This window comes from Aureobasidium namibiae (assembly GCF_000721765.1).
Source record: "Aureobasidium namibiae CBS 147.97 unplaced genomic scaffold scaffold_1, whole genome shotgun sequence".
Taxonomy (NCBI): Eukaryota; Fungi; Ascomycota; class Dothideomycetes; order Dothideales; family Saccotheciaceae; genus Aureobasidium; species Aureobasidium namibiae.
The window spans coordinates 434,464-461,779 of NW_013581208.1; the positions used below are offsets into that span (position 1 = coordinate 434,464).

Genomic DNA, 27,316 nt, shown 5'->3' on the forward strand with positions numbered 1-27,316 from the left:
GGGCGGGTTTTCCAAAAGTTCTCGATTTATTTCTTACAAGCGCAACAAATATACATATCACAACCAGAACACAATCACAATGAAGCGCAAGTTGAACGACCAAGACGTCCCCGAGGTGGCAGAGGCCGTGACAGACGTCGAAACCGAGGTCGAGGAGAAGGTGGAAAGGAAGACGCCAACAGCAAAGACATTTGCCGAGCTGGGACTGGATGCCCGCCTTTTGCAGGCCATCAACAAGGAGAAGTTTGCTGCTCCCACGCCTGTGCAGGCCCGCGCCATTCCTCTGGCTCTGTCGGGCAAGGACATCCTTGGTAATCTTCTCTGCTTCGAAACACCCAAGTTGTACGACTAACAGCAAACAGCGCGAGCACGAACCGGCTCAGGCAAGACAGCAGCATACCTCCTCCCCATCCTCCAGTCCATCCTACACCGCAAGTCCGCACAGCCTTCGTCAACGAAATCTACTTCGGCCCTGATTCTGGTCCCCACCCGCGAACTTGCTGGTCAGGTCGCAAAGGTCGCCCTGTCGTTCGCTGCCTTCTGCGGCCAAGAAATTCGCATCGAGAACTTGACTCGCAAGGAAGATGACAAGGTCGCCCACGCCCGCCTGATCGAAGCTCCCGATGTCGTTATCGCTACACCCTCGAGGGCGACTACACTGGTCAACGCTTCTCTCCTGCAACTACAAACCCTCACACACCTCGTAATCGACGAAGCCGACCTTGTTCTGTCATATGGCCACGATGAGGACCTGCAAAACCTATCCAAAGTCATCCCTCAAGCCGTTCAGACCGTCCTTATGAGCGCCACGCTACGAACCGAAGTCGACACACTCAAGGGCATGTTCTGCAAAGATCCTGTTCTACTCGAACTGGACCAGGAAGAGAAGGAATCATCGGCTCTCACACAATACGTTGTTCAGTGCGGAGAAGACGAAAAGTTCCTGCTCATCTACGCCATCTTCATGCTCAAGCTGATCAAGGGCAAGTGCATCGTCTTTGTCAGCGACATCGACCGCTGCTACAGACTCAAGTTGTTCCTCGAACAGTTTGGCATAAAGAGTTGTATCCTGAACTCGGAGCTGCCCGTCAACTCGAGACTGCACGTGGTAGACGAGTTCAACCGTGGCGTTTACGACATCATCATTGCTAGTGACGACAGTGAAATTGTCGGAAACGAGGAAAAGTCAAGCAACAAGAGGAGGAAGGTCGAAGCTGTAGAAGACGACGCTGAAACCACTGCTGTAGACGGAGAAGCAGTCGCTCCCGAAGAGACGGCTGCCGAGAACGACGACGAAGAGAAGGAAGTCAAGGCAACAGGGGAAAAGCCAAAGAAGAAGCAAAAGCGCTCAAAGCTCGACAAGGAATTCGGTGTCTCCCGCGGTATCGACTTCAAGAACGTCGCCTGCGTGCTCAACTTCGACCTGCCCACCTCATCCCGAAGCTACACCCACCGCATCGGCCGCACCGCCCGCGCCGGAAAGTCGGGCATGGCCCTCTCCTTTGTCGTCCCCAAACCCCTCTACCGCAAGCACAAACCCACCACCATCCCCTCAGCCGAACACGACGAAGAAGTCATCGCCAAAATCACCCGCCAGCAGGAAAAGAAGAACCAGCAAGTGCTGCCATACCACTTTGACATGAAGCGCTTGGATGGCTTTAGATACCGTATGACGGATGCCCTGCGCTCAGTCACCCGCATCGCCATCCGTGAAGCCCGTATTCGCGAGATTCGCTCCGAGCTACTCAAGTCGGAGAAGCTGAAACGCCATTTCGAGGAGAACCCGACGGATCTGCAGCATTTGAGGCACGATCAGGAGAGTCATGCTGTCCGCGTGCAGCCGCATTTGAAACACGTGCCAGAGTATCTTTTGCCCGGCAACTCGGCTGTAGCTCAAGGTGCTGGTGATGGAGGTTTCGTTGGCTTTGGCAAGAGCGGAGAGAACAGGATCAGGAAAGCGAGAATGCAGAACAGAATGAAGGGCAAAGGCAAGGGAAGGAAAAAGTCGGATCCGCTAAAGTCGTTGAGTGCGAAGAGGAAGTAAAGAGGGTTGATAAGGTTTCGTCGATATCATAATCATTGCTCTCCTTTCGTTCGTTTATATCTACAGCGACAGCTTGTGTGCATCACTTCTATACTATTTCGGAGTCCCTGCCGTGGATGCCACTTCTTTCTTCTTCACTAAGTGGGATGCCAAACTCTTCTTCGAGGACCTTGATCCTCTCATTTTCCGATTTCAGGTCTCTGTTGATTAACGCATCTTCACCAACTCGTCTTTTGAAGTCAGTCTTGAGAACATGCATCTGCCCCACAATCTTGTCACCGCTTTCGTTCAAGAGCATCTTGAGACAAACAGGTATATGCGTAAACCAAGAGTCCTTGCAAGTGCTAGTCCAGTAATTCATGACTTTGAAGTCAGCTTCAAGAAACTCGGTTTCTGAGAAGCAGTAGCAAGGAGACCAATTCTGATCGGTATTGCGCTTCTCATAGACCCAGAACTTTTGGTCCGAGGCAGTGCCTGGAATGGGCGAGTGGATGACTCTGGCCCACTGGTTCGGCTCTACATTCAATCTGCCATGCTCATCGTGTTTGAGAGGGACAGGAAAGGTAGGACCACCGCCTCCGAATCCGACATCGACGTGGTACTTCAGGTCCGGGTCGTCTGGGAAAGAGACGAGATTGACCATGTGGCTGAAGCCTGAGAAAGTGACTTGGTCGAGAGGGATATCCTTTGCCGCGCTCACAGAGCTACTGATCCTAGCACCGTGGCTGGTGACGCGGAAACCGAGCCCACGCAGGACGTTGGCGAAGAGGGCATTGTTGACCATGCAGTATCCACCACGTCCTCCTTTTGCATTGACTACAATCTTGTTGAATATGCCCTGAGCATCGATACTGATGCTGTGGTGGGAGCTGTAGTGCAGGTCCAGATTCTCGAATGGAATGTGGGCGAGGTTGTAGCGTTGGAGAGCGCTCAGGAAGTCGAGGCCGGTCGACGTATTGGAAGCGATCTTTGTGCTGACATTGCCGGGTTCATGGCGGTATGCCTGAGGGAGGTTGATGCGATCGTAGTATTGATTGATTTGAGCTGGAGTGTAGCTGCTCATGGTGAAGGTGGTAATGCATGATTGAACATGTGAGATGACAGGAATAGTAGCGTGTGCAGTGACGTTTCATCCATCCATCGTCATGGATCCTTTCATCTCAACTCTCTTGCTCTCATACACACTCCCAACGCACCCTGAGGAATGCATCGACTGGAGAACATACCACTTATAAGTCAGAGGATGTATTTGTTCGATTCACAGCGAGTTCACGTCTCATGTACAAGATCACGCAGGCGCCTCCACTGACCACAACTTCAACGGCCTGGGCTTGTGCCAGTGCGGAGGACGACAAGATGTGTCCGACAAGTTTCATCTTGATATTAACGGACTGAGTCTCCACCCAGCATGGTACGGATCCTCACAGAGACAGGCGATAGTGTCTTCATTGCTTGCCATGAGAAAGAGCCAATGGCACACTTCTTGCGCGATCGTGTGTACAAGAAGTTTTCTCGCCGTTACAGCCATAGTCGCGCTTCCCCCCTACTTTCCTTGGATCCACCAAATTCATAACACAAGGCAGGTCTTATTAGTAGTCGTTCCTTCTGTTTCTCTTCTGTTTCGTCTTTCTTGCTCGTTCGATCAGACTATTCAGACATTGTGTCTTCTTCCTTCGACTACACTTACTCGTCTGCATCGAATACCGCATTTTCTTCACCTATACGCGCCCATTGCTCTGCATAGCATATAATCGCCCTCAAACATCCCGAAACTTCATATACACGATGAAGCTGTTCAGTGCAGCCGCTGCATTGCTTGCCGCAGTACCTTTTACCCAAGCATACTGGAAGGGGTTCAACGTCGCTGCCGAGAACCCGGACGGCTCCTGCAAAACACAAGCCCAGTGGGTCTCTGCTTTCCAAAAGCTAGCCTCGCTTCCTGGTCACTTCACCTCTGTCCGCCTATACGCCTCCAGCGATTGCAACACATTGGCACTTGCCGTGCCTGCCGCCATCTCAACGGGAACGCAGCTGCTCGTCGGTGTCTGGACTCAGGACGATGCACATTTCAAGCGAGAAAAGGATGCCCTTGAGAGTGCTATCAAGAGATACGGTCAAGATTGGATAATTGCCATTAGTGTTGGAAGCGAGGATCTGTACCGCAAAGAAGTCAGTGCCGGGACGCTCGCAACAAAGATCTACGATGTCCGCGGAATGGTTCGCGCAATGGGTGTAAAGAAAGATGTTGGACATGTTGATACTTGGACCGCTTGGGTTGACAGTGCCAACACTGAAGTTATCAAGGCGTCCGACTTCATCGGCCTTGGTAAGTTGATTTTCGAACGAATACTTCTGGCGGTCGTATCACTAATTGCTTGCAGATGCATACCCATACTTTGAAGGCAGCAGCATCGAAAACGCTAGCAACGCATTCTGGAGCGCCATCAACAAAGTCCGTGGAGTCGTCGACAAGGTCTCTCCCGGCAAATGGGTTTGGGTCACTGAGACCGGCTGGCCAGTCAGTGGACCCAACTATGGAAATGGAGTCGCCAGCATCAAGAATGCTCAAACTTTCTGGAAGCAAATCGCTTGTGCCGCCTTTAAGCAAATCCACATTTTCTGGTATGTTCACCAGGATTACCAAGCTTCGCCTAGCTTTGGTGTCATTGATCGCAACGGCAAGGCCATCTATGACCAACAGAGCTGTTAGTTGGAATCGAGGTTTTGAGGGGCTCGTCGTTTCACTTTTTGATATCTTTGTATTCCGATACATTCTGTAATGACACTTTTGGTTAATGTCTTGAATACGGAGTCCAAACGATTGTGAAGATCGCAGGTTACCTTGAGCAAGTCAAGTCAGGGACATGCATTGTATAATGTGTTAATTGACGATGAAGTCTTCATTGTGGTGGATCGTAGCAACGTTACTAACATGATAGATGAACGACGAGCAACTCCTTACTCGACCTTGCGGCCATGTCTTCCATCATCACCGTTCTCATAGGGGCCACCCTCCTCCTTGGCAAGACCCTTCTTCTCGTTGGTATCCTTGCTCTGCTGGCTCCACTCGGGTGCCTCATCTTTGCCTGCATCCTCCTCTTCATCGCCCTCTTCCTTTGTCTTGTGCACTGTTCTGGGGTCGTGCTCGGCGGGACTGTACACGGTGACCAGCTCCAACGGTTGGTCCTTGCTCGTGTTGTAGAATTGGTGTTCGGTGCCTGCCGGAACGACAACGACGTCGCTGGCTTTGACGTTCTGGTTTTCGCAAATCTTTTGTCAGTCCACTTGTTGTTTCCCTCAATAGTCCATAATCAAGTGATGCAAAAGTGTTTGAGGAAGTTCGTTTTTACCTGCTCCTTGCCAGCCACAACAGCTTTACCCTCTCCCGAAGTGAAAATCAACACTTGATCCACCAAATGCACTTCGTTGCCGATGTCTCCTCCGACGGGGATCTCCATGGTGACGAGCTGCGAGTAAAGTCCCGTGTGGATGACCTTTCTGAATTGGCCAAAACTGCGTACTTTGGAGGTCAGGCCGTCAAAGTAGACCATTTCGTGCTTTGGGGGTTGAGTGGACATTTTCGAGTCTTTGGCGTGGAGGGGAGTTGTGGTGAGGAAGCTGCGTCTGGCAAGAGTGGGAAGGATGATGGTTCGTGGTGTTGTGGTAAAGAGGCGTGGTGTGAGGCGGGTAGAGAACATTTGGTGTGTGGGAAGGAGAGAGGAGGAGGAGGTGGATAGTAAAGAGAGGGAGACAAGTGGTGTGATTGGATTGATTGCTAGGCTGTCTATGTGGTCATCATTGACCTTGATGATGGTGTCGACGTCATCTTTGTAGCTGGGAGCACCCTGACTGAATATCCTATACTGAGTCGACGTCCATTATAATTCAATCCTTCCATCATTACTATTCAGCGGGTGCACCGTAGCTGCGACTTGGTATCTATGCTTTGTTGTGCTGACATCACTTCCACAACCGTACCAAATGTGTCCGACGAGCTTGACCAAAGACAAGCATGCTTGAGAAACATACGCAGGTCATTTCAGCATACTAACGAGATGCTAGCTTTAACTTAACTATGTACAACATGTTTCCGCATAACTCTGCTTTCTCTTGTCAGTGAACCGATACTCCAAGCAAAGAAGATAAGATCATATCACTTCTCCCCATTTTGCCTGCCATCCAGCCAATCCAAAACAAAGTGGTATCCTTTATAAGCCCATGCCCAGCTGCCATTTTCCAGCTTTCCATCTCTTGCTATAACGCCAGTAATGTAGATATATGATGATGCTTCCTTTAGGTAACAGTGGTCTCATTCGTTGTTCGATCCTCCTGTCTTGACTCGGTGAAGGAAGGCATTGAGTCCAGATGAACTGGCTTTATTCTTGGGTCGAAGCATGTTGCTCACAAAGCCACTGCTGAACGTCTTCTCCTTCTCCTCGGTTGACTCGGGGCGTTCTTCTCCCTTGCTGCGTGCCTCTAATGCCTGGCTGCGCCGCCAGAAGCTCATCACAGTGCATTGATCGCTCGTGTTAACCCGTTCGAGCTGCATCTCCAACCAATCCTGGATCTCTCGTACGTGCTGAAGGCGATAAGGCACCTGATAACGTTGCAGGTGGCTCACAATCCGTGCGGAACGCATGTGTTTGTCGAAATTGATTACCGTCCGCGATTCGGTACCGTCCTCATCCTCAAAGGGCAGAGGCCGGGTGTTTGAGTTGCCAACATCCACAAAGGTGAGATCGGTAAGATACATGCCTACAAATGGTAGGCACGGAGCCTTCGGTGTTTGGAGACGTTGTCTGAGCGCAGCGTAGTTGCGTGACACATCGACCACTTCTTTGATCTCCTCGAAGATGGCATTTGTCTTGGGTGACAGTTGGTCCCATGTCTGGCGGAGTCTAGAGATTGCCGAAGCAGTAAGAGAGCACGCGATCGCCATGAGCGCCGAGTAATTATCGATATCGAGGCATACCTTCGCGATCTTGATCCAATGCTTCAGAACAGCGACGCGTTTCTTGGTTTGATCAGCAGCGAGTATAGTATCCACAACCAGGTTTGTGAGATTTGTCGAAAATCTTGACATCGCCAAAACATTCTCAGCGCGTCCATTTTTCTTCGTCCACTCAAGACCAAGTAACTCATGAGGTCGTATAGCACAAAATCTCTTTGACTCTACGATAGTGAGCTGTCTGGCAATCTCAACAGAGTCCAGATCCAAGAGACTGAGTTTCTTGGTAGAAGCACCGCCTGTCAGAAGGTACAACTGTTCTCTGTTGACGTTGGCATGAGGTATAATGGTTTTCTCGTAGTCGGTGCTCAAAGAAACACAGGTCTTGCCGACAGCAGAGACCAGCTGATTTGTCGTACTGTTTACTTCAACCTGAGATGCTTTCTTGATCAACTCAGCCAGGCGTTGGCCTGGTCCCGAGAATTGGACGCTCAGTTGTTCGATCGCAAACTTATGGATAATTTTGAGAGCAGACGCGTCGCTTTCAGGAAGATAGTGCGACTCGAGCCACGTCTTGAAGAAATTATACACCCTAAGACGTGCAGGAGAACTGTCTGTGTTGCAATCCCCGGCGTACTCAAAGCGGGTGATCAGCGCCTCCGTCAGCTCCACGGCGTTCGTGAAAAGACGAAACGTGAGTAAGAAAGCTGTGTTGTATTCAGGTTCTGGCGGAGCATGCTGGCTCGTGAGCTTCTCAACGAGAGCTGCCAGGGTCCCACCCACGATCTGTCCATCCTTGTTGTACAGCAACTCGTGAGCGTACGACCTCATCAGAACTTCGGCATCGTGATCACTGCCGTCGGCGGTTGTCGCGACACTCAACACACTGCCATGAGTGCAAAGACTCGGATTGGCTCGGACGTGTCGCTGACACCGATCAGGGGTTGTGGCTCTGGTTGATGTTGGTGAAGTTACACTGCCAAGTGAATTCCTCAAGCTATCTTGGTACGCGCTCGAGCTTTCGGTTGTAGACATTCCGAGACTTCCCTTTCGGTCAGGCGGAGTCCAGTTCTCCTTGTGGTCCTGTGAGTGTTGCTCGGCCTCATTTGCAGGTGGTGGTGGTTGCAATGGCGGTTCTGATGCTGTTGGTGAAGTCGGCGAGGTGGGAGATTCACATATTATCAGTGGTGGAGAAGTATCAGGTCTTCTCATATTTCCATCCGGAAAGACCGTAGAGAGGGTGAAATTGTTGCTATCATCGGTGGTTGAGCGTAAGAGACAGGCAGGTCTCTGTGGTAGGTCTCGTATTGAGATTGAAAGGCTGGCCTCGGCCAAATTGCGATCTTGCGGGTTAGCGGCACCGGCAGCGGCTTCCGAACAATCACCAGAGACAATCTCCCCAGGTGGTGCGATCAAGCGATAAGTGGCCGATTTTTCATGTTGTCTTTGTGTGGTGTTAGAGGAGAGGAAGAAGTCACCGGTTACATGATCAAGAAACTTTCGTGTTTTTGCGGTGCAGTCACCTGCCGCCCTGACGCAAGCGGTCGCTGCAGCCACAAGTCCTCGACCATCTTCAGGGCCCACAACGCCTACAGTTTCCGGCTCATCCAGGTCCGGTGACATCCTGCACAAGCGGCTCGCAGTGTCTGCGAGTGTCTCCAATTTCGCACGCATATTCTCGGCGGCCGACGCGGTGCCTTGAGATCGACTGACATTGCGCTTCGATATCTCATTTACAACCTCTAGTAGATCTTCAGCAGCTCTTATGGAAAGTCTTGTTGTCGTGGACAGATCCAGAGAAGTCCCAGACTGTAGGTGGAGGCCAATGAAGGCACCGATATCGCCTAGAAACTGTTCATGTGCGGCTGTGAGGCGTTCGGATGCCAAATCAGATGCATTTCCTTCGGTCAGAGCGAATGTGCTCATGACTGTGGGCTTCGTGTTGTAAGCGATAGACGACGGAGTGTCAAACGACATCATCTCTTGTAGCGGATTTGAGGTCATCTCCGGGCCAAATTGCTCGTCGACAACCTTCGCATCTCGTGAAGTCTCGTCGTACTCTAAGACTCTGAGCTGGAACCTTGGAGCCTTCTTCAAGGAATCAGGGTGAGATGATTGGATCGAGTGCTCATCGACATCGGGCAACGGAGAAGACGAGAGGCCTGCATGATATGATGCTCTTGCTGTCCGGGGGCTCTGAAAGGCGTCACTGTAACGAGCACTTGATCGTCTTGGCTTCGGAGAAGTGCTTTGGGTCCAGATATCGAGGAAACGAGCACCTCTGTATACAATTTTGAAAGCATTGGACAAGCACTCGTCGACGGCGGACCACACAACGGCATCCGAAGAGTCGGAAAAGGTGTTGTGTATGTCCTCGCGGTTCTTCAGGAGGCTGGAGAGGTCTGTCAGAAGACTCTTTCGCGTTCGTCTCAAGGCAACATGTCTCTTGATTGGGGCGTCATCTCTGTGCAGACAGTCGCAGTGTTCCAGCAAGCGTCGAACACCAGCGACGAGACCCTGAACGTAGTCTTGCCTATCCTCGAACAAAGCATCGTCGTTTGTGCCCAGACTCAAACAATCCCACATTCGGATCAATGCATGGAGGAGCAAACGCATTGGTCGAGGATCGTAAATCTGACAATAGTTGGTAGGTATCCAGCCTCGGGTACCGGTCGAGAGTATGGTAGCATCTGCCCAGCCATTCGGATGCGCGAGGTGTATGAGAAGGATATCGCCCTCTCGCAGAGGTGCGGTAATGGAGATGCCACCCGACGAGCCTGAGATGGTGGTTTGTTGGGGTTGATAATCGTGACTAGCACGAAGGTATTTGTGGTCGAGAGGAGATGCCTCAGTGTGCGGCTCCAGCCCGACGTCTGTCACGTCGGCTGAGTAGGTTATATCATCGAGGCCGGCCATGATTAAGTCTAGGATTGCCCCGTCATGCAGATATCCGAGGTATCAAGAGATGCTACGTCTGACATCGATACATGGCGATTCGCTGTGATTGATGATGTTGCAATCAAAGAGAGAGAGTAAGAGTCGAAGGTGTTTGTGCGCCGACTTTGTGGAATGCGAATCAAGGAAATGGCGTTGGACTTTGTCGAGATGTTGGTCGCTGCCAAAGCGCAACGAATGACGATTGATTGCCTGCGAGGAAGCCGAGGGGCAATGCGAGACGCAAGGAGACAGCAATATCCCCGCAACTCGTGGGGCCGCTGATATTCGACAACGAGAAACTCGTCTTTGCTACAAGAACTCGAGATGGAGTTGCCTGTGAAAACAAAGAGGTGTGAAGCGTTCGGCATCTACACTCCATTGCGTATGCAACACAAATAGTCGATCATGCACGACTAGTCCATTCTCTATGGTAACCTAAAATCTTAGTCCAACGGTGGCCCGCGACGCTAGCAACTTAAAAACTGAGCAGTCCTAGGAAGCTCGACAAGAATGTACTCGGTCTGCGACGACCCGAAACCGCCTCACACTACTGTACACAGAGCATACAACTCACCAATGAGACTATCTCGGCCTAACATTCAGGAGGTGAAGCTTGACAGACGAGCACCCGGTCGACACTAACGTACTTAACGGACCCTGGGCCCACCCACTTCCACGGGCTTGGGATCGATGACAGGACCAGGGAGTGATCTTGTTCGTGGCCGACATTTCCATATCCATGACACGAGCAGGTTCCTTGTTTCGCGATCATTGTTTAGAGGTAGAAAAGAGCACACCATCACCAGTGGCCTCGCCGCACGGCAGTGCTTGGTTGACAGTAATGCCTATTGGGATCGACAGAAAGGGAGTCTATCGCCGCCCAATATGAACTGCCGACATGACAACCAGTCACTTGTGCGTGCGAGAAGTCTGCAAGGACCGCGAATGACGCTCTAGGGCGGATGCCCTTGCAAACTTCAGCGACGATCCAATGTACACAGCGGTATAAACAGGGATCCGGAGTGGAATGGATTCTATGAGAACAATCAGATTGCACGAAGGCCGAAAGGAACAGCTTCAGACATCCAGAAAGAGCAGAGAGATTTGACAAGCTAGCGCATTTGTTTGACTCGTATGGCACAGCGTGTGGCACAGCGTATGGTTCAGGAAATGGGATGGGAATTCGATGCTGACGGTTGTGAATCAAAACTACGCGCGTAGGTCTAAGGCAGGTGGGTCGTGAATGGGCCTTTCATAGAAACAAAAGGATCTCAACGCGTGCAACAGCACACGAAAACAATACCAGAAGTCGGGACGGTGCCATGGCTCCAGCAAGCTCTAGCTGTCAGTTGGTTGACAGCGAGTGTGCTAAATGGCAGAGTCGCAGAGGATGTTGAGATGGGCGATAAGAAAGATAAGAGCGGCGGCTTCACACGGGCCAACGACGCAAAGGTCAGCATCCCGCAAGACCCAATGCCTTCGATAACATAACTCGACTGCGACACCGACGAGCACCACCTTTGCTCGTCTGATCCACCGCGGGCAACCATGCTGGAACATGTGACTCTGACGGTGCATGAGGCCTTCTCTGGCATCGCCGGGAGCATCTCCCTGGCTTGCTGGATCTTCCTGCTGGTAAAAAATCCCTTCGCTGCCCTTGTTGCATACCATATGCCCGTACCTGTGCCTGACTCAATTTCTCCAGGTGCCTCAATTGATCGAGAATTACCGTCAATCGTCTGCGGACGGCATTTCCATCACCTTCCTGCTGGTATGGATGGCCGGAGACATCACCAACCTCGCCGGTGCTCTTTGGGCTGATCTTGTGCCCACCGTCATCGCTCTCGCCATTTACTTCTGCTTCGCCGACGCTGTCCTTCTGTCGCAATGCTTCTACTACAACACCCTGAATGCCCGTCGCGAACGTAAGCGCTCTATCGCTGCTGCCGAGAACGCTGTCATCGACGAGAGCGCTCCTCTGATCGCCGATCCGCAGGAAAACCTTGGTCTGCCTGGTAGCAGAAGACGCAGTAGTGCTGCCAGTCGCAGACGTACCAGAAGCAGTGCTGAGCGTAGCAACAGCCTTGGCAACATCCTTGAGGAGGGACAAGGCTCTACTGCCTGGTTGAAGAACACTCTTAGTGTCGCAATTATCCTCATTGCTGGAGCCGCAGGATGGGCCATTGCTTGGAGAGCTGGTGCCTGGAAGCCGACTCCTGTCGATGTATCTGATGGCGGTAGACACATGCCTGTTGGTGCCGAGGTGCTTGGTTACGCCAGTGCCGTCTGCTACTTGGGGTATGCCTCATCTTCTCGACACACGTCGCGCATTTGTGCTAACATGGTACAAGTGCTCGCATTCCTCAGATCATCAAGAATCATCGTGAACGATCCTGCGAAGGCCTATCGTTGTTGTTCTTCTTGCTCTCACTTATGGGAAACCTTACTTACGGTGCAGGGGTATGTCCGCTGACAGACATCTGCTGCTTTGCTGGTACTGACGCTCTTAGATTTTACTCCATTCCGTTGAGAAGCAATACTTCCTCAAGAATCTGCCCTGGCTTATTGGGTCACTTGGAACCATCTTCGAAGATGCCGTCATCTTCATGCAGTTCCACATGTACGGCGAGAAAACATCGGCTATCGAGTAATCGAGTCGAAGCATGGTTAGATCTGTTTGTACATTATTTCATCACAGGTGGTAATATGAGCATAGCGTTGCTGTCGTACAACTCTTCAATCGAGACTCGTGTCTATCTATAGCCTCATCGGCGTGTCTACTGCCTACTAATCATCAAAGAAATCTGCCGGTATCGGAAGCAGATATAGACGAACAAACACATCAGAGTTGCTGCATGCATGTGAAGTGCCACGAGCTTGCACGATCGGTCCGGCTCGGCTAGGGATTGAGGGGGAAGCAGGAACGCTGAACCTTCTCTCCAACCTCTCACAATGTTGGGGATGCAGAACAACACGTCTATTGAGCGTGTTGTCTTACGAAGGGTATTGCGCCTCGTACTCTCGAAATCTCGAGATGTCTCCATGTGCATCTTTGCGCAACAATTGCTTCATACTTTTAAAGAATCAACTGAGCCGAGCGAGATAGGCGGAACAGAAGTATCAAGCTAAGCAGGGCCGTTTCGATGACAATGACGAAAGATGAGAAAAGCAAAATTGAACGATTGGCCAGAGTTCGTCCCGCGGTCGTGTGCCTGCCTACCTTAGCCGGTCCAGCGATATGCACCATGGTAAGAGGTTGCTGGGCAGACTCTCTGACTCCGTTGACTGTCATCCATCCATTGAGCGATCCTCTGTTATCTTCCGTTTCTAGTCCATTGACTCGAGCTCGTCCACCTATCTGCTAGACACATTCGTCAACCAGCATTGTTCAGGTCCCTGCTCCAAGGCATTCTTTCTTCCACACAGCATGAGTAGGCCTGTCACACCGATCCCCGGATCATTAGCAAAAGCAGCAAAGACCGACGAAGGCGTTCAAGTCGTTGTCGACAAGGCATTTCCGGATCAAGCCTTTGATGTTCTCAAGCAGACTGAATCCAATTTTCTTGAACCTCCACAGTACCGAGCACCTCATAGACCGTTGTCACCAGACACACTGTCGAATCTTTCCGTTGAAGAGTTTGACCAACTCGGTCCACGAAATGATGAACCGTCTGTCTGGTTAGATGGAGGTCACCAAGCACTGAAGTCGTCCTGGACGGCCAAATGGCAAGCTAGACTCCATGCTAGTTGGCTACGAAATGCCGGTCTCTTCTACATGTTGCTGGCACAAGTGTTTGGAGTCATGATGAATGTCACGACCCGACTACTGGAAATCGAAGGCAACAAGGGCAAAGGACTTCACCCATTCCAAGTGCGTATCCTCAGTGATCAATGCGAGCAACACACAATGTTCTGACCAACAAGATCCTATTCGCCCGCATGTCTATCACCGTAGTACTGTCTTCTCTGTACATGTGGTATACAAAGACACCACACTTTCCTCTAGGCCATCGAGAAGTCAGATGGCTTCTCGTAGCAAGAGGACTGGGCGGGTTTTGGGGAGTGTTTGGAATGTACTACTCGCTCATATACCTGCCTCTTGCAGATGCAACAGTCATCACTTTTCTTGCACCTAGTCTTACATGTTGGGTCTGTTCCATCTTGCTCAAAGAGAAATTCACCAAGATCGACAAGATAGGTAGTCTTGTGTCCTTGGTGGGTGTCGTTTTCATCGCCAGGCCAACGTCGCTATTCTTCTCTTCTACGGAAGCGCCACCTGCCAGCGGAAACACCGAGGTGGTTGGATCTAACAGCACAGTAGTCATTCCGGACGCATCGAACTACGACAGTGTCACACCGGCGGAGCGACTGGCAGCTGTTGGCATCGCGCTGGTAGGGGTTGGCGGTTCGGTGATAGCCTACACGACGATTCGTTGGATTGGAAAGAGAGCGCATCCACTGATCAGTGTCAACTACTTCGCTACATGGTGTACCATCGTCAGCATCGTTGCTCAATTGACGCTTCCCGGTATCGGCTTCCTCCTCCCTGCTGATGCAAAGGAATGGGGCTATCTGTTGTTTCTTGGGTGAGTGGAGCGCGAGTTGCACATACAGACATACAACTAACGACGGACAGAACGTGTGGATTCATAATGGTAAGAAAACCAATCAAGCGACGCATTCGCAAAGACTAATGTGAGGATAGCAATTTCTTCTAGCAGCAGGACTGAGTTATGAAAAATCATCACGAGCGACCAACATGGCATACACATCGATGCTCTTTGCACTAGGGTTTGATAGATTCATCTTTGGCCAGACACCAGGAGTTTGGTCGATAATTGGGTCAACGCTGATTCTTGGGTCGGCAATCTACATGGCGATGCAGAAGGATAAAGGAAGCGCTCGCACGGACGAGACTAGAGCGGGAACAGGAGCAGGACAGAATAGAGATGAGGAGGAAGGATTGATGAGAGGGGTAGACGAAGGAGATGAGGAAGCAATTGACCGAGAACAGCAAGGTACTATCGAGATGGACAGAATGGAGAGAGACCGGGGCTGAGGCCGGTGGGTGAGAATCACGGATATAGATGACAGATGAAGAGGAATTCGACATAGGTAGCGGTGATTTGCAATCAATTTGTGTACCTATAATTACTGCGAGGGTGACAAAGACATAGCCTCGAAAGGCGGGCAGATGTGTGGCTCGAGCGAAGAAAAAATAGGAGCGAAAAGAAAGGGAAAATTGGCGTGGACGGGAGCGACTGCCATGACGAAGACGAAGTTTGGACAGTCGGTCTCGGTCAGCACTTCCCAACCAACGAGCGTCACGACGAATACCCGGAGCAATACGGCGCGCCGTCTTTCTTTGAACGCGCGCATTGCATATCTTTTACCACACCATCTCCCTCGACGAGCCCTCGAGGATTCCTGCAGGTCGTGACTTGCTGGCAGCTTCGCACGAGAGTACTCGAAGTGGAGCACAGCCACTTGGTCGAAGCCTCCATCTGCATCATCCATCGTCGCCCATAGCCAGTGCCCCCGGCCCAGGCAGCTGTCGCCGCAGCAGACAGCCGTACAGGCACATCCACCTCATTCTTCAGAGGCGCACACACTCTGCACTGTTTCCCACCTCTGTTGGTGCCTGTGCTTTGACGTCTTGACGACAAGACGACCCCACGACCTGGTTCCATCCGTCTAGAGCGCCCGAGACAACCATGGCCGACCTCCCCGCCCAGCCCAACCTGCGCGTGACGAGTGAGTCCCTGCCTGCTGTCCCTGCCACAGCCTGCTGTTTCGCATCCTGACCCTCTGCAGTCATCGCCGCCGACGGCCTCTACAAGAGAGATGTCTTCCGTGAGTCCCTCGCCGCGACCCGCCCGTGCCGCCGAGAGCCCTCGACTAACCACCCCGCAGGTTTTCCCGACCCCTTCGCCGTAGCCACCATCAATGGCGAACAAACAAAGACGACCGGCGTCATCAAGAAGACCCTCAACCCCTACTGGAACGAGAGCTTTGACATGTACGACTACTCCCCATCTACGTGATTCCGGAACTGACGGATGCCTGCAGGAGAGCCAACGAAGAAAGCATTCTCGCCGTTCAAATCTTTGACCAGAAGAAGTTCAAGAAGAAGGACCAGGGTTTCCTCGGTGTCGTCAATGTTCGTGTTGGCAGCGTCATCGACCTTGATGCTGGTGGTGATGGTGCGCGAACCACGTCCTTCTAGTCCACTCTATCCTCGTGCTGACAAGCTGTCGTTGTAGAAATGCTCACCCGCGACCTTCGCAAGAGCAACGACAACCTGGTCGTCAACGGCAAGCTGATCCTCAACCTGTCGACCAATCTACGTCCCGCCGCAACCCCCGCCGCCGCCGCAGCTCCCGCCCGACCCAACGGTGCCGCTTCTTCATCAACCACGGTGGATCCCCCTCCGCACAGCGCCTCACGCCAGCCCAGCACGTCAGGCGATACATCAGCTCCCCGCACCGCCGGCTTCAGTGCTTTCGAGGACTCTCAAGGCCGTCTGCCTGGAGGATGGGAACGAAGAGAAGACAACCTCGGACGCACATACTACGTCGACCACAACTCCAGGCAAACCACATGGGTTCGCCCGACGGCCAACTTCAATGCTGGCGAACAGCGCCAGGCCAACGAAGCAGAGACTCAAGCTCAGCGTACACGACACCAGAACCGCATGCTGCCTGATGATCGAACAGGCGCCAGCTCACCAACCCTGTCTGGTGATCAAAGCTCGCCTCCCAATGGTCCAGCCGCAACTTCCAACCCTCAGGCAATGTCAATGATGGCTACTGGCACTACTACTGCAGGTACAGGTGAACTGCCTGCCGGCTGGGAACAACGCCATACTCCGGAAGGTCGTGCCTACTTTGTCGACCACAACACACGCACCACTACATGGGTCGACCCCAGGAGGCAGCAATACATCCGTATGTACGGTCAAAATGCCGCAGCAGGTACCATCCAGCAGCAGCCTGTATCTCAGCTTGGTCCTCTGCCCAGTGGATGGGAAATGCGTCTCACCAACACTGCCCGTGTCTATTTCGTCGATCACAACACCAAAACCACCACCTGGGACGATCCCCGTTTGCCTTCGTCGCTTGACCAGAACGTACCGCAGTACAAGCGTGATTTCAGAAGGAAGCTTATCTACTTCCGTTCTCAGCCCGCGCTCCGTATCCTGTCTGGACAGTGCCACGTCAAGATCAGACGTTCTCATATTTTCGAAGACTCGTATGCCGAGATCATGCGCCAAAGTCCTAGTGATCTGAAGAAACGACTAATGATCAAGTTCGACGGCGAAGACGGTCTCGACTACGGTGGTCTCTCCAGAGAGTTCTTCTTCCTCCTGTCTCACGAGATGTTCAACCCCTTCTACTGTTTGTTCGAGTACTCGGCCATTGACAACTACACGCTACAGATCAACCCTCACTCCGGCATTAACCCGGAGCATCTTGGCTACTTCAAATTCATCGGCCGTGTCGTAGGTCTCGCCATTTTCCACAGACGCTTCCTGGATGCCTTCTTCATCGGTGCCTTCTACAAGATGATTCTTCGCAAGAAGGTCAGTCTTGCCGATATGGAGGGTGTCGACGCCGATTTCTACCGCACTTTGAGCTGGACCCTTGACAACTCAGTTGAGAACGTTATTTTCGAGCACTTCTGTGTTGAGGATGAAGTCTTTGGCGAGAAGGTCACTATCGACCTGAAGCCAGGCGGCAGAGATATCGAAGTGACTGATGACAACAAGAGAGAATACGTTGAGTAAGTCATCTTCGATCGCAGCACACATAGCCAATTTTACTGACCTCCCATTCTAGGCTCGTCACAGAATGGAGAATTCAGAAGCGTGTCGAGGAGCAATTCAACGCCTTCATCCAGGGCTTCCACGAGCTCATCCCATCAGACCTTGTCAACGTCTTCGATGAGCGTGAGCTCGAGCTGCTCATTGGTGGTATCTCAGAGATTGATGTCGACGACTGGGCAAAGAACACCGATTACCGTGGCTACGACGAGAAGGACCCTGTCATCCAGAACTTCTGGAAGGTAAGACATACCGCCATCATCATCTCCGGCCTTTTTACACATGCTGATTCCCTCATTACAGTGTATCCGTACCTGGGACTCTGAGCAAAAATCTCGTCTATTGCAATTCGCAACCGGTACCTCTCGTATCCCCGTCAACGGCTTCAAGGATTTGCAAGGAAGTGATGGTCCCCGTCGCTTCACGATCGAAAAGTCAGGCGAGGAGGGTCAATTGCCCAAGTCGCACACTTGTTTCAACCGTCTCGATCTGCCGCCGTACAAGACCTACGAAGCACTCAACGCCAAGCTTCTATGGGCTGTCGAGGAGACCGTTGGATTTGGACAGGAGTAAGAGGATAGACGGACACGAGCGAGACAAGGCAAAGTGTCTCATTGTCGAAAGAGGATTTCTATTTATTTCATCATGCAGAGGACAGGTATCAGTGGTTCTTGTTAACAAAGGTTTACGGTAGAGAGAGAGAGAGAGGAAGAGCATAAGCACAGAAAGAATTAGGGAAGGCTTTCTTTCTGTTGTGCTGCATGCGGACTTCTTGTGTTTGATTTTGTTACACGTTTTTGTTTATTCGAGATACTGCTCTTTCTTCAAAGATTGCAAATGTGCATTACTCCGTCTTCACGTTCCTTCTCAAAGTCCATGTCCAACCATCTAACGCAGCAAAGGCTCATGTTCTGTATTCCCAAAGGAAAAGGCAAGCAAGCCAGTCAACAGTCCAATTCAATTCAGTCCAGCACTTTGGCCGTTTCGACGTGTATAGCAGGAAGTTCTGTTTTATCACCCTCTTCTTCGTTTTCAATCTCTGACAGATTTGTCACGTGTGAAAGTCCTTTGGCTCGCGAGTACGCTGGTGTTGTACCACAAGTCGCTCCCTTGATGATGTTGCCGTCGAACAGTCAGGGAACGGACATGGTTGGGCTGTGGTTTTTGCACTCAGCAATGGGCTTTCGCATATGCGTACGGCTTACACTTGTCTCGGAAGCTAGGATGAAGGGGATAGGTCTCCCATCCTATGCTGTAAGAATACAACGAACAGATAGACAGAGATGATGGCAAAGATGCTGTTGCCGTTCAGAGGGGCACCTTTGACCACTGGGTTGACGGCTCGGTTGATCCCAATGTAGATCATGGCAAAGGCTTGTCCGAGAGCACCGATGATCAAGCTCCATTTCCTGCCGAGTCTGCAGTCGACTTTGTTAGCAGAGTCGAGATATGGGGACGAACTGACTTACTGCCCAGTCATGAATGCCAAAGCTAACCCGGTCACTACGACTTTGACCACACCGTAGATTCCTGTGGCGAAGAGATCAGCAGACGATCCCAATCGAGGGCAAACGAGTTTTTGAACGAGTCCATTGTCAGATGACCGCCGATCAGGCCCTTGAGAAAATGTCAGCTTTCCCGTCTGGCTCTAACGAGCTCATGAATCTTAGCACCCACTGTGTCCCATCCAAAGAGCATACCGCCGAAACTGGCAACGGGTGAGGGTATATGCTCTTCGGTGTTGTACTATGTCGGCCCAAAACGCCTAGTGATTTGGTATCGGATGACATGACGATTTCATTCGGCTGGGAACTACTCGAATAAACGTGGTATGGAGAGACGATGCAGATGAAGTCGAGAAGGCTTCGAGGAAACTTTGATGAATAGATGGTCAAGTCTAAGTCCATGTACGAGCAAGGAGCCTCCCGCCCTGCAACTGCCATCCTTCCAAGAGGTACCCTGGATTGCCAAGTGTGGTCTTGAAGAATTTCGGGGCATCATTCGATATCAGCTCTTGGGGAGGAACGAACTACAAACGAACTGTCCTTGGCGTGTGTTTACTTTATCAAGCGTGTTAACAGTGAACTTCGGTGGTCGCACAGTTGTATACAGCGAAAGGGTTGGAAAGTCATGAGATGATCATTCTATTCATCGGGCCTTGTTGCATTGTAGTAGGAGTAAACTCTCTGGGGTGAGCACTCACTTGGACTGCTCGGGTATCAAAGTCACCAGCTCTCCCTTCTCAACGGCCGATCTCAAGTTCTCCAGCACCAACAACTCCATATCCTTTTGCGTCTCCCATGTTGCAGTACCGATGTGAGGCAACAGGACGACGCGATCGTCGCTGATGAGCTCGGGGTGGATTTTGGGTTCCTCCTCAAAGACGTCGAGACCTGCCGAGAAGACCTTTTCGCTCTGGATGGCCTTGACGAGTGCGGCTTCGTCGATGATGGGTCCTCTGGCTGTGTTGACAATGACAACGCCGTCCTTCATCATGTCGAATTGTGCAGTAGATATGATGTGTTTCGTGGAAGGGTTGAGAGCGAGGTTGAGACTCAAAACATCTGATGTCTTGATCAAATCGTCAAACGAGACGTATTTGGCGTTTCCGGCCTTGTCGGCGGGAAGTGGGTTGCGGTTGTGGTATTGGATCTTCATGCCAAAGGCAGCAGCTCTCTCGGCTACAGCCTTTCCAATGCCTCCCATACCGAGAATACCCAAGACCTTGTTCTTGGGGTCATGACCGAGGCCAAATGCCTTGCCACGCCATTCGCCTTTGCGAACAGCATTGAAAGGCACAGTGATGCGTCTCAAGGCTCCCAACATGAGGAAGATGGCAATGTCAGCCGTGGCATCGTTGACAGCGATGGGAGTGCTCGAGATCTGGATGCCGCGTGCAGTGCAGGCCTTGACGTCGATATTGTCATATCCAGCGCCGTTGTGTGTGATGTATTTGACGCTCGAGGGGAGCAGATCAACCAACTCTTTGTCAAAGGGACCTGTCACGCCCGTCGATTCGTTGCTGCGGTACACAACGAAGGTGTCGTTGAAGTCGCCAGACTTTAGCTTGGAGAGGAATTCATCTCTTGAGCCAGTCTTGTACTCCTGTATCTACTAGTCAGCGCTTTGGTCGTTGGCAGCCGGTGACGCAATGTTTACCGACCTTCAACTCAAGCAGAGAGCTGAGCTCGTCCCACTCGTTGCGAGCATGTGTGATGTTTCCGATTAAGAGAGCGGAGCGTGCCATCTTGACTGTGTGAATGGTGGAGAATCGGACAGTCAGGGAATTGGGAGATGGTAAATAAAGAAGGAAGGTAAATGACGGATGGAGAGAAAGTACGGCACATGTCATTAGCCGACGCACCCCTCATTGCAGTCGCCGACTTTGTGGCCATGTTGCCAACATTTGTCCGTCACAACGCACGCTTGTGCGCGAATGGAATCTGCATCGGAAGAGGACCAAACAAACTCCAGCTCTCGCTGAATGTTGATGATTTGCCGGCCGCGTTCGTTTTATAGTCACAATCTTTTGCACCGAGATTGGTGGGTAGTAGAGAAATTTCAAACGTCTTCATAGCTCTATCCTATTCCCATCTATCTAAGATTACATGCTGAAACTCCAATTGTCCATCGAACCCAACCCACTCAGTGGTCCGAGAGGACCGCTGTCTGTTGGAAGGAATCCAGTCCACCACTCGGCATCTGTTGATATACCCTCGTTTCCGTTGACTGCAAAGTTCGATATGCCTTCTAGATCGGTCCAGCTAAAGTCACCCATCTGATCTACGATCGCCGGCGACTCTACTGAAGCAGATGCGACAGAATTTGATGCAGGCGTCGCTGCACTTGCGCTGACAGGTCGATACGGGTTCTCGAGCGTGGCAAGCGAACGCGCAGCTCGCGAGTCTTTGTGAGACTTTCGATCGACCTTATCCCATAGCAGTTTCAGCAGTTTCGAGTACCGGCTTCCCGGATGGCTGTCGCCTACCCCCGATCTTTGAAGAACGGTCACTGTCTGCTGAATCATTCTTCTCACCGATGACTCTTCTTCCGGTGCCATGACACCAACACAGCGTGCATGGTACAAAAATACACCTGCATAGACGGTGAAAAGATAGAACCTCAATGGCATATATCGCAACATCCTGTACGAGTCAGTCAGTACAACGGACCTAGTACCAGGGCAGTGCTCAGTTACCTTTCAGCATCCACAAAGTTGTTCATCGTGGTAAGAAGACTCTTCGCGGCATCGAGTCCCTCATATATGAACCGCGCATCTCCTACAGCACCAACATTATTGTAGAAGACTCGACTGAAGGATGGTTTCCCGTTTTCTCCCTCGGGCAATGCACGGCGGATCGTGGCATGAAATGCAAACGCGTTGGTATAGAGCCGTAAGTAGTCGTATGACATCAGCAACATAGCCTTGAGGTTTGGTGAACCTGTTGCTATGTCAGCATATAATGTCAATGTGGCTAGGTGGTGGTCTCGACTTACATGTCATGGTGCCGTACACAGCGTTCCAGCCATAATATGCACTGCGGAAATCCTGTATCGAGTCAGCGTAAGCCATGCAAGTAGAATCGGAGAGTGACTTGCATCAACCATCTTGATGTAGTAACCTCCGGTGAGATGGTTCCGCAGACTATTTCCAGGGCTACTGTATAGAACGTCGTGCACATTACTGAAAAGTAATGTCAACTCCAACGTAGCCTGGAACAGATTTGGAAAGTCTTCGTCTCCAGGGTTCTGAGGCTGATAAGGGAAGTCCTCTTTTCGAATTGCTAGACCCGGTCCTGGTCCTCGACTCCAGAAGGCGCGGCCTATGCGAATCGAGATCTGTCTGTCCGATATGTAGCAACAAGTCCAGACTAGGCGTTTTCGCTTCCAATGAGGGTCTTTACTGTCTTCCGCCACAGGGAACGAATACTTGTCGAGACCCAGGTAGTAACCGATACGCAGAGCAGTACCAACATGCATCCAAGCTTCGCGGTCTTCTTCTCCGCGTCCAACATTTCCTGCACGGCTTCTTGATGTATAAGGCGTCCATTCGGCAAGCACAAGCAGACTTTCGACTGCTTCCACTCCTCCCGGACCACCAGCGACCAACGCAGACACCAATGACTGCATGTATTCTGAGCACGCCTTGAAAACATGTGGCTCCTCCATAAGATCCTTCGAAGCAATCACTAGCATTGCTGTCAACAGGTGAGGCTCATCTTTGGCTGTATTCGCTAGATTCGTGGTGTCCAGGGTACTGGGAGGGGCAATCGAGAAATAAGGGTGGTAGTGTTGACGATAACGTTCAATCAACTGAGAGATCTTGGCTGACGATAGAGCGCCTGACCGCACTAGATGATAATCTAGACTATCGTTATTCCAGGCGTTCGGAAACAGAGAGTTTGCACGGAGACTGTGGTTTCGTTGTCTTTCTTGCCATGTAGGCTGCCGCGTTGAGTTATTGTTGTCATTACTTGCGATCTGAGCCAGTATGTCGAGAGCATCCGAAGGATTCTGCAACTCGTTAAAGGGTATGTTATCAGAGCTCGATGATCGTCCAGACTCTTCATTGTTTTGATTCTGTGGCCTCAGATTGTTTGTGGTCGCTGATCCGATAGGAGGATCCAGATCCATCGAGAGACTTTGCGGGTCAAACAGTTGACGCTGAGTTGCAAAGTCCAGGTTGCTGACACCAGTATTAGTTGACAGGGGCGTTGAGCCGGTGATGGCTTGCTGTGAAGGGTTAGAGTATGGGTTGTTGGGCATTGCGTCTGATTCCCTATACGATGACCACGGTTAGCCTGGTCCATTGTAAAGTTGTATGGGACTCTACAAAGAGCTATGGTACGGACCAGGAGATTTCTTGTGTACTTTCGTCATTGTTAGGCGTTTTCTGGGTCTGCAGACCAGACTGAGACTGAGGCTGAGATTGAGTACTAGCCCGGGCCGGGCCCTGATTTTGGCCCTGTAGCTGTTGTGAAGCTATCGTAGACCTTCGGACCCTCCTGCCACCGCGATTACTGCTGCCGATGACACACTGCTTGTTCTCTTTACGGCATCGCAGACACGGTGGTTGAGGTTCTCCATCTGCTGTGTCCCTACAAAAGGCGGTCAGATATATTGACCATAGCCCTTGTCTCTGAATCCCGATAGTAGTGTCGGAGAAAGGCGATGATGGAGGTGGGATGGATGACTAACAGTGTACATTTGCTCTTTCTTGCACGACAGACCAAGCCTGGAGATGGTCAGTCAGATACTCTATGATTATGACCGTGCTTGATGAGTCCTCTGAAGGCAGCTCCATGAAGCCATGGAGTTCGAGTTCCGCTGGCGCGCCGCGCGTCGGCAATTCAAGATCATCCTCTGTTCTGGAGCCGGATCAAATTTCTCATAATTCGCTCTTACATACAGGCTTTACTTGTGCGTTTCGGTGTCTTGCCCGGCTCCGGCGATCCCTGTGACTGTGTGTCTGCGTTCAAGTCTGACATGATATAATCGTAACAGTGGTTCGCAAGATTTCAAGAAGACGATAAATCAAGGACCTTTGAGCGAGAGGCAAACGCCGACCTTGTGGAAAGGGTGGGGTCGTCGGCTATCGACGGTTCTGGAGACGATGCGAAAGGGAAGGTGACGTTCGCAACACGACAAGCCATCTTGGCACATCGCTCCTTCTAGCGGCTCTACCACCCGAATGCCGAACATACAGCCTTGATATGCAGATTGACCATGATCTCAACTGTTGAATTTCGGGACAGGCCTCCATATGCGAACTGAGATTGGAATGCTATACACAGATATTTTCCATCACTTTAGTCCAACACCCGTCGTTAACAACCCCGTGAACAGCCGTGAGATGAGAGAAAAGACTAAATCTAGAATCTCAGGGTGAGAGGCTGCCAGATCCACTTCGCTCAGACCATCTGCGTTTACCTGTTCTGACTTCAAAGTGTGATGCAACACACGGGTCATTCTGACCAGAGGCCACTATCCCATTCCAAGTCTTGTCGCGGTAGGCGTCAACTGTGCTCTGATCAATATCCGGCAGTGTAGGGGGCATTCACTCTCGACTTACGCGATTTCTGCATGAAGACTGTTCTCTCATTGAACGTTTTCGCTTGCCTCCAACTCATCCGATACCCCAACTCGTTCAGCGCACATTCCTTGCCCTCAAGATCCCTCGACGTTTCAGGGACAGGTAGCTGTGTCTCTGAACCATCTAGTAGAGGCACATACGCGAAGTTACCATGGTCTCCTGTTCCTTCCATGCCGCCTGATGAGTTCCAGCCTCCTTGTTCCTTACAAGGGGATACGGGCGAATGCATTTGACGAGGGTAAAACTGACGCGGGAACACACTATTTTTCTGAAGATGGAAGTCGGGCATTTCCTCCATCTTGATGTTGTCAAGCTCCACATGAACACGCACCCGAGTTCCGCGTGCTAGATCGTCGACAAGAATGAATTTGCGTCTCTTGCCTTCAGGTACGTGTAGGGGAAGGGACGTTTTCTTGTCTTCTTCCTCGGCTTTGATGAAGCTCTGGCTATTGTTGGTGGATGAATCAGACTCTGTGGAACAAGACGTCGATAGTGTGGGACAGTGGCTGTCTCTACGGCTAGACTCAAAAGGAGAACCAAGAGCTAGGCTACTCGGCGGGCTGTGATGATTCAGGAACGAATGCACTTCATTGCTAACTATATTGGAGAAGGAAAGAAATTAGCCTAGAGACAATCGTGACAGTGGTGGGTATTGGTAGGTGAAAAAAAAAACAACAGCAAGAAGTCCAACGCCTAGAGATCCTACAACAATACATGTAAACCTGAAACCGTATCCAAGCCGACCATCATAGAAAGTAAAAACATAACAGTGCGCGATCAATCACATGTGGAACATACCGCTCTCGCCTCCACTGCCATCTGATGTCGAGTGATGATGATGTAGCTGACCAGAATTCAGGCCAAGTGATGTAGACGGTCTTGCTGAGTCCAAAGACATGTTGGGTGGTACTCGAGATGCAAGGACATCGGCGGGAGAAAGCGATACTGATCCATCTGGTTGGCGTAGCTGTGCCTTCCGAGTGCTGATCTTGGCCTGTCTTCTTACTCGCCGACTCCGCAAGCGAGGATCCTGATTGCTGTTACGCCAACTATCCACGGCGCGTTGAATTAGGCCTCGCTTCTCTCTTAGTGCTGGGTTGAGATGTGCCAATGCCCAGCCAACGGCATTACATTCACTCTCGTAGTGCAGTCTGTTGCCCTTGTAACCTTCCTTGCCGCTGTATGCACCTGGATACACACAGTTTGCTGTTTTGAACTCAGATGTCAACTCCTCGATCGCCACAGACTCGACATCGCAACGGATCTGATATTCCATCTTGACCCTATCGCGCGAGTACTCGAAAGCGATCCACTGGACACCATTTTGATCTTGGCGGACGACCAGAGGAGTTGTGGCAGGGATCGGGCCTGGTGCTGCTGCGTTTGACCCATTTCCGGAGGGAGGTGATGGAGTTGCAGCTGCTGCTCCAGAGGAAACTATTCCAATGCTTGACATAGGCCTTTGCATGTAGTTGTGTTCAGACTTCATGAGCGGGTGTTCGACTTTGAGATGTGATGGTTCGGTCTTCAGGCGGGGACTTGTGTTGAGGACCTGCACGGGCGACGAATGAACAGCTGAAGTTGTTGGTTGAGACATCAAGATTGCAGAGCCTGGCGGTGATACAGGCGAGTAGGATTGCGGTTGAGGGTGAGTGGCATATGCTGGGTGTGTGGGTAGAGCATATTGAGGGTAGGCGAACATCTGCTGAGGGTATCCGAATCCATGGCCATACATACCACGAGCATGTAAATCTTGGTGCGATGCATGCATGGTTGTTGGGGATGTTTGATAGGCTGCGTTGGCGGCGTACATCTGTCGATTCACGGCTGGGTGAACAGCCATTGTTTCTGTATCTTTTGTACAAATCAATATCATACGCTCTAGAGGCATGCGATGCTGCGACTCACTGTTGAAACTTTGGTTCCTGGAATTGTAAGGAAGAGGATAGAAGGACTGGTGATTCGCGTAGGCTTGGGGGACAGACGGCGGTTGGTTTGGATTAACAGGCCCAATCGATTGGCCAGGCTGATTCGAAGTCCCTGATGATAGTGGAAGGTATAGTGGTGGAGGAAGTGACGATGCAAGCTGTCTTGGAGAGTCTATGCGGTTGTTGTGTTGAGGGGTCACTCTGATATTGTACGACGCTGCTGTGTGCAGTATGCCTGACGGAGACTGTTGTGTATAAGGCTGTTGTCGATATTGTTAGAACACGATTGAACAAAGAGGCTCAGAAGATGTATGGAAGGAAAAAGGTATCGGAGGCCGATCGACGAGACAAAGAAATATCAAAAGCTCCGTATTAAAAGAGCCGTCAACGGTATCTGAGCTTCGGGTGACAATGGGATGTGGGTTGATGTTGAGATGGAGTACAAGTACGAGATTATGTTGAGAAGGCATGCTCTCAAGCAGACACAGGTTCCGGTCAGAGCTAAGAGGGCGGGGAGCGATCGGCCAAGCCACGCGGAAGAGCT

The 27,316-nt window shown here is 51.2% G+C and overlaps 11 protein-coding genes across 11 annotated transcripts; 5 read left to right on the top strand and 6 right to left on the bottom strand.

Moving 5' to 3' along the window:
* Positions 1 to 79: 79 nt before the first annotated feature.
* On the top strand, positions 80 to 2,044 carry M436DRAFT_35275 (P-loop containing nucleoside triphosphate hydrolase protein; the record flags this gene model as incomplete). The annotated part of the gene is made up of 2 exons (XM_013576192.1): positions 80 to 311; positions 363 to 2,044. The coding sequence occupies 2 exons, from the start codon at positions 80 to 82 to the stop codon at positions 2,042 to 2,044; spliced, it is 1,914 nt and encodes a 637-aa protein (XP_013431646.1).
* Positions 2,045 to 2,138: 94 nt separating this feature from the next.
* M436DRAFT_30969 (N-hydroxyarylamine O-acetyltransferase) lies at positions 2,139 to 3,104 on the bottom strand (the record flags this gene model as incomplete). The annotated part of the gene is made up of 1 exon (XM_013576084.1): positions 2,139 to 3,104. A coding segment is annotated over one exon (966 nt), but the record flags the coding sequence as incomplete, so codon positions are not given.
* A 725-nt stretch (positions 3,105 to 3,829) lies between these two features.
* M436DRAFT_68661 (glycoside hydrolase) lies at positions 3,830 to 4,754 on the top strand (the record flags this gene model as incomplete). The annotated part of the gene is made up of 2 exons (XM_013576745.1): positions 3,830 to 4,370; positions 4,426 to 4,754. 2 exons carry the CDS (start codon positions 3,830 to 3,832, stop codon positions 4,752 to 4,754), a joined length of 870 nt encoding a protein of 289 aa, XP_013432199.1.
* Positions 4,755 to 5,002: 248 nt separating this feature from the next.
* On the bottom strand, positions 5,003 to 5,622 carry M436DRAFT_36018 (RmlC-like cupin; the record flags this gene model as incomplete). The annotated part of the gene is made up of 2 exons (XM_013576316.1): positions 5,003 to 5,299; positions 5,395 to 5,622. 2 exons carry the CDS (start codon positions 5,620 to 5,622, stop codon positions 5,003 to 5,005), a joined length of 525 nt encoding a protein of 174 aa, XP_013431770.1.
* A 731-nt stretch (positions 5,623 to 6,353) lies between these two features.
* On the bottom strand, positions 6,354 to 9,908 carry M436DRAFT_36618 (ras GEF; the record flags this gene model as incomplete). Its single annotated transcript, XM_013576433.1, has 1 exon — positions 6,354 to 9,908. One exon carries the CDS (start codon positions 9,906 to 9,908, stop codon positions 6,354 to 6,356), a length of 3,555 nt encoding a protein of 1,184 aa, XP_013431887.1.
* Positions 9,909 to 11,477: 1,569 nt separating this feature from the next.
* Positions 11,478 to 12,580, top strand: M436DRAFT_36162 (PQ-loop-domain-containing protein; the record flags this gene model as incomplete). Its single annotated transcript, XM_013576340.1, has 4 exons — positions 11,478 to 11,564; positions 11,635 to 12,227; positions 12,281 to 12,389; positions 12,440 to 12,580. 4 exons carry the CDS (start codon positions 11,478 to 11,480, stop codon positions 12,578 to 12,580), a joined length of 930 nt encoding a protein of 309 aa, XP_013431794.1.
* Positions 12,581 to 13,662: 1,082 nt separating this feature from the next.
* M436DRAFT_10543 (uncharacterized protein) lies at positions 13,663 to 14,925 on the top strand (the record flags this gene model as incomplete). Its single annotated transcript, XM_013576029.1, has 4 exons — positions 13,663 to 13,800; positions 13,854 to 14,515; positions 14,566 to 14,584; positions 14,635 to 14,925. Coding segments are annotated over 4 exons (1,110 nt in total), but the record flags the coding sequence as incomplete, so codon positions are not given.
* A 718-nt stretch (positions 14,926 to 15,643) lies between these two features.
* M436DRAFT_59458 (E3 ubiquitin-protein ligase pub1) lies at positions 15,644 to 18,324 on the top strand (the record flags this gene model as incomplete). The annotated part of the gene is made up of 7 exons (XM_013576587.1): positions 15,644 to 15,683; positions 15,744 to 15,782; positions 15,843 to 15,948; positions 15,999 to 16,132; positions 16,193 to 17,711; positions 17,768 to 17,993; positions 18,055 to 18,324. 7 exons carry the CDS (start codon positions 15,644 to 15,646, stop codon positions 18,322 to 18,324), a joined length of 2,334 nt encoding a protein of 777 aa, XP_013432041.1.
* Positions 18,325 to 19,950: 1,626 nt separating this feature from the next.
* On the bottom strand, positions 19,951 to 20,998 carry M436DRAFT_68667 (uncharacterized protein; the record flags this gene model as incomplete). The annotated part of the gene is made up of 2 exons (XM_013576746.1): positions 19,951 to 20,856; positions 20,915 to 20,998. The coding sequence occupies 2 exons, from the start codon at positions 20,996 to 20,998 to the stop codon at positions 19,951 to 19,953; spliced, it is 990 nt and encodes a 329-aa protein (XP_013432200.1).
* A 363-nt stretch (positions 20,999 to 21,361) lies between these two features.
* On the bottom strand, positions 21,362 to 23,984 carry M436DRAFT_17986 (uncharacterized protein; the record flags this gene model as incomplete). The annotated part of the gene is made up of 6 exons (XM_013576060.1): positions 21,362 to 21,896; positions 21,950 to 22,193; positions 22,249 to 22,300; positions 22,357 to 23,313; positions 23,600 to 23,849; positions 23,950 to 23,984. Coding segments are annotated over 6 exons (2,073 nt in total), but the record flags the coding sequence as incomplete, so codon positions are not given.
* A 647-nt stretch (positions 23,985 to 24,631) lies between these two features.
* On the bottom strand, positions 24,632 to 26,687 carry M436DRAFT_77354 (uncharacterized protein; the record flags this gene model as incomplete). The annotated part of the gene is made up of 3 exons (XM_013576891.1): positions 24,632 to 24,771; positions 24,824 to 25,315; positions 25,643 to 26,687. The coding sequence occupies 3 exons, from the start codon at positions 26,685 to 26,687 to the stop codon at positions 24,632 to 24,634; spliced, it is 1,677 nt and encodes a 558-aa protein (XP_013432345.1).
* Positions 26,688 to 27,316: the final 629 nt, after the last annotated feature.